Genomic DNA, 9,296 nt, shown 5'->3' on the forward strand with positions numbered 1-9,296 from the left:
AATAATAATGATAATAATAATAATTTGACTGAAAATATAGTCATATATATAAAATTCCTTGTAAAATTGTGTTTATATAAAGGGATTTTAAATTAATAATGTAATTTAAAATGACATTTATGTAGTTGTAATTTTATTTATTTTTATTTTAGGAAGCGTATTAATCTAAATTTCAAATTTATATCAAAAGGTAATTTAACATTTGTAATTATGTGAATACCTACACATATCTAACATTTGTAATTATATGTGGGTAAATTTATAAATAATTACCCACACACACTAAACATTTATTAATATGTGTGGATAATATAATTCAAAAAAGTGTCACATCAGCTAATACATATCTACCCACACAAATATAACATTTGTAATTATGTGTGAGTAAGTTTATAAACAATTACCCACACATATGTAACATTTTTTAATATGTGTGGATAATATAATCCAAAATAATTGCCACATCAGCTAAAATTTTTTTCAAAAAATTATCCTACCAACCTCTGAAAGTGGAGGGAATTTTTTTCGCCAAAAATAAGTGTGGGTATATCAATTTACCCACACATAATAAATATGGATAATGTAATGAGTTTGTCTAATTTAATCACCCTCACATATTACCATTATGTGTAGGTAAATACCCACGCATAATATGTGTGGGTAACTTATATGTGGGTAAGTTTAAAAATAATTACCCACACATACATAACAATTATTAATATGTGTGGACAATATAATCTAAAAAAACTACTACATCAGCTAATACGTGAATATACCCACATATATATAACATTTGTACTTATGTGTGGGTAAATATTTAAATAATTACCCACACATGAGTAACATTTATTAATATGTGTGGGTAATATAACCCAAAAAAAGTGCCACATCAGATAAAATTTTATTGAGAATTATCCCACCAACCTCTAAAAGTGGAGGAAATTTTTTCCTCCAAAATAAGTGTGGGTATATCAATTTACCTACACATAATAAATGTGGATAATGTAACGAATTTGTCTAATTTAATCACCCACACATATTAACATTATGTGTGGGTAAATACCCACGTATAATATGTGTGGGTAATTTATGTGTGGGTAAATCCCCTAAATTCTTGTAGTGACACCCATTTATATATATACACATACACAGAACACACACATACACCCATTTACATATATATACGCATACCCATTTACACAACACACACATACATATATTACGTATACACAGAACACACACACACACCCATTTACATATATATACACACACCCATTTACATAGAACACACACATACATATATTACGTATACATAGAACACACACACACACCCATTTACATATACACAGAACACACGAACACACACACCCATTTACATATACACATAACACACACGCACATACATACAGTGGAGACGAGGAGGATACGATGGAGCTGGAGGCGATGGCTGCGTAGATGCAGCTTGAGGCGCCGGAGCTTGAGGGAGTGGGAAAGAGAGAAAGAGATGGTGAAGGCTGTGCGTTGGGGGCGATGGAGATTGAGCGGCTGCCGATGGAGTGACAGGGGGGGCGGCGATGGCGTGGGTGGGTGGGTGACTGTGAGAGAGAGAAAGAGGGGGAGAGAGAGCGGGTGGGCAGAGATGGAGTGTGAGAGGGAAACAGGGGATGTGATGGTTTTTGGGGGGGGAAAGTTACATCCTCAAAACTGATCTCAGCCATTGAACTTCTTGAAAATTAATCTCAACCATCAAAAATGTCTCCCTCACATTTGTCTATAGATTTCAAAAACCATGCTTCCTTATTATATAGATATTTTTAAAAAAGTAAAGTTTTTATTTTATTATATATTTTTTTAATAATTTGCTTAATTTTTTTGGTTTTTTTTTTTTTAAGTGGCCCAATAAAATCAAAATCACATATACCACACAAAACAATTCTTTAAGTACACCTTACCCCCCAACTTGAATTGCGCATTGTCCTCAATCGACAATAATAGAAAACATAGAGGATAGGCATACCTGGCGGTCATCGATGCATGAATATGTGATGTTTTCTTCACCCTGAACAGCTACAGGGGTTGTTGTTAATGTCCTGGACCTAAAGACATCCATTTAACCTAAATGAAAAGGTGGTCTTTTAACGTCAGATTCCCAGACGATACGAAACCTCTTTTACTCATTTGATGGTGGATCCCCTAAATCCACACTTCCTTCGTTTTCCTCATAATTATACTGATAAGGTTTCAACCTATGACCATTGACCTTAAGGCATTGCCCTGACTCCGGATTTTCAATTTCGAAAGCCCCATATTCCGAGATGGACTTGATTATGAAGGGGCCAACCCATCTTGACTTTAATTTTCCCGAGAATAAATGCAATCGAGAATCATACAAAAGTACCTGTTGCCCGACATGAAAGCTTTTCCTAATGATGCGTCGGTCATGCAAATCTTTCATGCGAAGCTTGGCCAGTCGTGCATTTTCAAATGCATTGTTTCTTATTTCATCAAGCTCATTTAATTGGAGCTTCCTAGAGAAGCCTGCTTTGGTCAAACTCTTGTTGATTCTTTGAATTGCCCAATATGCTCTATGTTCAATTTCCACGGGTAGATGACAAGGTTTACCATACACTAATCTATATGGAGACATTCCCAAGATCATTTTATGTGTTGTCCTATATGCCCAAAGAGCATCCACTAATCTCAAAGACCAATCTTTGCGATTGGTGGCAACAGTTTTTTCTAGGATATGTTTAATCTCCCTATTAGCTAGCTTAGCCTGACCACTGGTTTGGGGATGGTACGGCATAGAAATCTTGTGCAACACACCATATTTTTTCATGAGACCTGCCACGACCTTGTTACAAAAATGGGAACCCCCATCACTAATGATTGCTCGTGGCATCCCAAACCGACTGAAAATGTTCTCCCTTAAAAATTTCACCACAATCCTATGGTCATTACTCCTTGTCGGGATTGCCTCGACCCATTTGGACACATAGTCAACAGCAAGTAAGATATACTCATGCCCAAACGAACTAACAAATGGACCCATAAAGTCTATACCCCAGCAGTCAAAGACTTCTAACACCTGGATTGGTTGTAATGGCATCATGTTTCTCTTGGATAGACTGCCTAGTTTTTGACATCGATCACAACTTGAACAAAATCTGTACACATCCTTAAATAATGTTGGCTAATAAAATCCACTTTGTAGAATTTTTGCAACTGTTTTCTTGATGGAAAAATGGCCTCCACAAGCAAGAGTGTGACAAAAATTTATGACACTTTGTTGTTCATGATTAGGGATGCATCTGCGAATGATTTGGTCAGGACAATATTTGAACAGATACGGGTCATCCCAGAAAAATGTCACCACTTTCCTGAAAAATTTTTGTTTATCTAGTTTGGACCAATAATCTGGGATCTGTTTAGTGACTAGATAATTTGCTATATCAGCGTACCATGGAAAGGTGAGCGGTTCAGTTTGAGTGTTTGTTTGAAACAATTGTTCATCAGGAAAGGAATCTTGGATTGGGTTTTCAAATTGAGTAAGATTTTGGCATGGTAGACGAGACAAGTGATCGGCTATGACACCCGTAACTTAAAGACATGCTTAATAATAATATCCATATGAAATTCAAAGTTTAGCGCAGACGAAAACTTGAGAAACCAAACTTTAATAAACTTAAGTAAAGTTTTAGCCATAATAAGATTCAGAATATCTTTTGTGTAAATAAAAAGTTTGGTACTGAAAACATGGCTTCAATAATATAAAGAAAGACTTAGCAAATATAATAGTACCCATACTGAGAAATCTGGACTTAAAATGAGACTTGGCTCTTTTCATAAGCTTAAATAAGCTTTAAGAACATATGGTGTAGCAATCCTGTACATATATCATAAGAGTGTAATATCGAAAATATTACAAAACATTATTTTGACTATTAAAAGTTATCTTCAAATATCCACCACACTCCACGTCCACGTTCCGATCTCCTCATTCATAATCACCTGGGGGGAAAATATGGGATGAGATTCTTGCGAGTCTCAGTAAGTACAAGCGAATCATCATATGTATTTAAACAAGTCATGACATAACATAACATATCATATGGAGACACGAGAGGTTCTACCAACTACGGGGGCATGAACCCTCGTGCGTAGCGCTACCGAGCTCCGATCTCGAAACTTGCGTGAACATAACATAACATGAGGGACCACATAACATAATTCATGGGCATGCTTAAACATCATAAATAGTTCATAATGTACTTACTTCAACTTGTTTGGGCAAGATTTAAGTGTTTAAGGCTTCACACCTTACTGGTTTGTTTTTCTGCTGAAATCATGCATTTAAGTGAATTCAACTTTAAATATTTTTACACAGGGTTGTAGGTAATTAAAATAGGAGAACAACGGTGAGAATTTCAGGCTGAACGGAGGTCGGATGCGTCCTTACGGGCCCTCGGAAGGGTGGCCACGCGCTACCCCCTTCTCTATTTTTGCAACCCAAAATTAAAACAGCCATAACTCTCTCATTTTAACTCCGATTTGAGTGTCGTTTGAACCTATGCACTCCCCTTTCAGTGTACTACGATCTTACAGAAAGAAAAGTGACTTAACTTTTAGCTTTCTTCTTTGTTTTTGGCGATTTTCAATCTGGTCTCCCCCTTGGCTTCTCTTGCCTTCTTCTTTGGTTTCTTCTTCTCTTGCTTTTCCTCTTCTATTTTTCCTTCTACGTGGTCCAACTCTCCACCCCTTTTTATAGTCCTTTTACCTCCAAGCTTCAAGATCACATTTGGTTATTTTCTATCCTAGCCATGATTACTATGTTTGAAAAACTTACCTTGATTCCATGCTTATCCTAGAAGCTTTTCCCTCTCCCAATCCATTCCTTCCATTTGCCCCTTACGTGACCCTTTATTCAACCCATCTTATCCTTATCTTTTAGCAAGCCAATAACATGCTTTCAACTCCATTTACTTTTGAATTAAGGAATGAGTGTAATCATGGTTTAAGATTTTTGAATACAAATCATCCAATAACACTTTACCACCTCAAGGCTTCTTCAATAAGCCTTCCTTATGTCAATTAGTCTCCCAAGTAAAGTCTTCCAAGTTAATCCATTCCAAGACTTTTGATGTAAAATCATCCAATACTATTCTACCATCTTAAGGCTTCTCAAACAAGCCTTTAATTTATCTACTTTTCTTCCCTAGTAATGATGGCTTATTTTGAAATTCTTTCACTTGATTCTTCCTTCCTTTAGAAGCCTTTCATTCTTCCAATCTCATGCCTTCAATTGCTCCTAACGTGGCTTCCAAGACAACCTTTCTTATCCATTTGCTTTGGTGAGCCAATAGAATTCTTCCAAGTTTTACAATTCCAAGACTTTTGGGGTAAAGCTCATCATTACAAAGACTTTAGGGAAAATTCTCAAACAAGCTAATCCTAAGCCTTCTTGAATAAGAATTCATCATTGCTAATATTCCCATTCGTTGGAGACAGGCTATTTTTATTACAAGTTATGATATTTTCTTTTAGGTCCCAAAACACTTTATTGCAACATTCAACCTTTATATTAAATTTTGGATATTACATATTTGAATCAAAATCTCGGGTGTTACATCGGCTACCACATTTTCTACCCCTTTTTTGTCTCTGATCTCGATATGGAATTCTTGTAACAATAAGATCCATCTAAGAAGACGGGGTTTTGCATCCTTCTTTGTTAATAAATATTTAAGAGCAGCATGGTCAGTAAAAACAATCACTAGTGACCCCACGAGGTAAGACCAGAATTTGTCTAGGGCGTAGACAACTGCTAGCAACTCTTTCTCTGTCGTGGTGTAGTTCTTTTGGGCCTCATTAAGAGTTTTGCTAGCGTAATATATCACATAAGGTTTCTTGTCTTTCCTTTACCCTAGCACGGCTCCTATCGCGTAATCACTGGCGTCACACATCAACTCAAATGGTAGGGACCAATCAGGGGACTGAATGATGGGTGCGGAAACAAGTGAGTTTTTAAATTTCTCAAAAGCAGTTTGACACTTACTGGTCCACTCAAAGGGCATGTCTAGGACTAAAAGACGACATAAAGGTCTGGCTATGGCACTGAATGAAGCAATAAAGCGCCTATAAAAACCAACATGGCCAAGAAAAGACCTAACATCCCTCACATTCTTTGGGGCGGGTAATTTTTGAATTAATTCAACCTTAAACTAATCGACCTCAATACCCTTAGAAGAAACAATGTGTCCCAAGACACTTCCTTGAGTGACCATGAAGTGGCACTTCTCCCAATTTAGCACTAAATGTGTTTCCTTGCACCTTTCCAAGACTCTCTCTAAATTTTTCAAACAACTGTTAAAGCTGTCTCCATACACTAAGAAGTCATCCATGAAGACTTCCACCACATTCTCTACCAATTCACTAAAGATGCTCATCATGCATCTTTGAAATGTTGCGGGGGCATTGCACAGACCAAATGGCATTCGTCTGTAAGAAAATGTCTCAAATGGACAAGTGAATGTGGTCTTCTCCTGATCCTCTAACGCAATTTCAATTTGATTATACCCAGAGTACCCATCCAAGAAGCAGTAGAAGGCATGTCCCGCTATTCTCTCTAAGACCTGATCCAGAAATGGAAGCGAAAAATGATCCTTCCTCGTCACGGAGTTGAGCTTCCTATAATCAATGCACATACGCCATCCAGTCTGGATACGCGTAGGGATGAGCTCATTGTTCTCATTTGCTATCATAGTGACTCTTGACTTCTTAGGTACAACTTGAGTCGGACTGACCCATTTGGAATCTGAGATGGGGTAAATGATACCTGCATCTAACAGTTTAAGAACCTCTCCCCGGATAACTTCTTTCATGTTTGGGTTCAAACGCCTTTGCATTTGCCTTACAGGTTTCGCATTTTCCTCTAAGAAGATCCTATGGGTGCAGGTGAGGGGGCTAATGCCATGTAGGTCAGAGATGGACCATCCTATAGCTTTTTTGTGCATTCTGAGGAGATCTAGTAATGCTTCCTCTTGATGCAATTCTAGGCTTGATGAAATCACTACTGGGAAAGACTCCCTTTCACCTAAGAATGCATACTTAAGGTGATTCGGCAATGGTTTTCTCTCAAGTTGGGGTGGGTGGACCAAAGATGGTGGGGTTTCATTCCCAGGTAATTTCAATGGCTCTGGGCCAGGCATCAGTTGTGTGATCACCCTGGCTGACTCAATGTCAGGCTCTATCCCTTCCGAAGTTTGCTTCTCTAATTTATAAATAACCTGCTCATAAAGAGCCTTCTCAAAATATTCTTCACTTAAGGTCTGGATTAAATCAACTTCCTCCAATTCCATTTCGTCATTTGGTTGCTTAGCTACCTTGAAAACATTCATCTCCACCGTCATATTCCCAAATGATAGTTTCATGATCCCATTCCTACAATTGATGATTGCATTCGAAGTAGCAAGGAATGGTCTCCCTAGGATAACGGGAATAGGTGACTGAGGACCCTGGTGGGGCTGGGTATCTAAGACAATAAAGTCCACTGGGAAATAGAATTTATCCACTTGGATTAGGACATCCTCCACAATCCCGCGAGGAACTTTTACTGATCGGTCAGCCAATTGAAGAGTGACCCTAGTGGGCTTGAGTTCTCCCAACCCTAACTGCTGATAGACACTGAAAGGCAACAGATTGACACTAGCCCCTAGGTCAAGAAGTGTTTGGTCGACTTTTTGGCTTCCAATTATGCAAGTAATGGTAGGACATCCTGGGTCCTTGTACTTTGGAGGGGTCTTGAATTGAAGGATAGCACTTACTTGTTCCGTTAAGAATGCTTTTTCCTGCACATTGATTTTTCTTTTGACTGTATAGAGATCCTTCAAAAACTTAGCATACGAAGGTGTTTGCTTAATTGCATCCAATAAAGGAATGTTTATCCTTACCTGTTTGAATACTTCGTATATGTCTGCATTTGTTTTATCTCTTTTTGATTGGGTTAATTTTTTAGGAAAGGGTGGTCGAGGTTCAAATTTGGTTCTCTCTTCAATACTCTTCCCTTTTTCCTTTTGCTTTCTCTCTTGCTCTCTTTCTTCCTTCTCGACTTTCTTCTTACCCTCTTTACTTCCTTCATTCACTTCCTCATCATTCATTTCATCATGCCCTTGGTCTTTTTTACAAGTGGTAGGCCACATTATCCTAGGGTCCTCAGGTTTCTCAATTACTTTCCCACTCCTAAGGACAGTGACAGACTGGACTTGTTCATGATTATCACTAGATGACCCTTCGGCCCTATGGGCTTGACCTATAGGGTTTTGACTTGGTTGTGAGGGAAACTTCCCTGGTTCTCTAACACTCAAGGTCTGAGTCAACTTAGTTAGCTGACTTCTCATGTCTTCTAGAGCCCTATTTGTTTGTTCTTGAAACTTGGCTACTTGGGTATTAGTTCCTATTTGACCTTGCATGAATTGTTGTAGGGTGTCCTCTAGAGATCTCCTATGAGGAGGTTGATATGCACCAGATGATCCTTGGTTTGGTTGGTAAGAGTGTGGCTGTGAGGGGAAGGGTGCATGGGGTTGGGCGGCAGAATCATTTCTCCATGAAAAATTAGGGTGATTATGGGAGTTGGGCTGGTATGTATTGGAATTAGGATTGTACCCTGAGTAGTTCCCACTCTGATTCTGATAAGGCCTACCCTCTGTGTGACGTGGTTGTGCTCCAGACGCTTGGCCATATAGGACCTCTTTAAAAGCAGGAATGGTAGGACAATCTTCTGTCATATGGCCATTCGTCTCACAGACTACGCAAAGGACTTCCACTTCATGGACGGCCTTGGTTTTTTTTAACTCTAATTCTTCCATCTTCTTTGTTAATGCTGTTAACCGGGAATTGATGTTATCACTTTCACTTATTTGAAATTTTCCTCGAGGCTGTGGACTGACATGCTCTCTTGAGTCTTCCAAAGACAATTGACTTACCTCCCAATTCCTAGTATTCTCAGCTAAAGTGTCGAAAAAATGAAAAGCTTCTTCGGGTGTCTTCTCGTAAAATTCACCATTGCACATGGTCGACACTAACATCTTAAGGTTAGGGGTCAAGGCATCATGAAAAAAACTAACCACCCGCCACTGCTCAAAAGCATGATGTGGGCAAGTAAGAAGTAGATCTTTGAAACGATCCTAGGCTTGAGCAAATGACTCAGTGGGTTTACAAGCAAAGTTCATCATTTGTCTTTGAAGGGATGCTGTCCTATTGGCCGGGAAGTATTTCTTTAAAAATTTAGTTTGCATTTC

At 38.4% G+C, this 9,296-nt stretch overlaps 1 protein-coding gene across 1 annotated transcript; it reads right to left on the bottom strand.

Moving 5' to 3' along the window:
* Positions 1–2,170: 2,170 nt before the first annotated feature.
* Positions 2,171–9,068, bottom strand: LOC127802160 (uncharacterized). Its single transcript, XM_052337863.1, has 6 exons — positions 8,120–9,068; positions 7,224–8,047; positions 7,035–7,193; positions 3,286–3,424; positions 2,554–2,694; positions 2,171–2,274 (listed from the first exon to the last, which is right to left on the bottom strand). The coding sequence occupies exons 1-6, from the start codon at positions 9,066–9,068 to the stop codon at positions 2,171–2,173; spliced, it is 2,316 nt and encodes a 771-aa protein (XP_052193823.1).
* Positions 9,069–9,296: the final 228 nt, after the last annotated feature.

This window comes from Diospyros lotus, chromosome 5 (assembly GCF_014633365.1).
Source record: "Diospyros lotus cultivar Yz01 chromosome 5, ASM1463336v1, whole genome shotgun sequence".
NCBI classification, from domain to species: domain Eukaryota; kingdom Viridiplantae; phylum Streptophyta; class Magnoliopsida; order Ericales; family Ebenaceae; genus Diospyros; species Diospyros lotus.

What these genes read in the sequence shown, in the direction of transcription:
- LOC127802160 (XM_052337863.1), bottom strand. Translation starts at nt 9,068, where the DNA reads ATGTGCAATGGTGAATTTTACGAGAAGACACCCGAAGAAGCTTTTCAT. An exon ending in CTGACATTGAGTCAGCCAGG is followed by an intron (nt 7,194 to 7,223) that starts GTGATCACACAA and finishes CCTGGCCCAGAG; the next exon opens with CCATTGAAATTACCTGGGAA. An exon ending in CCCTAATCATGAACAACAAA is followed by an intron (nt 2,695 to 3,285) that starts GTGTCATAAATT and finishes CTTTGAGATTAG; the next exon opens with TGGATGCTCTTTGGGCATAT.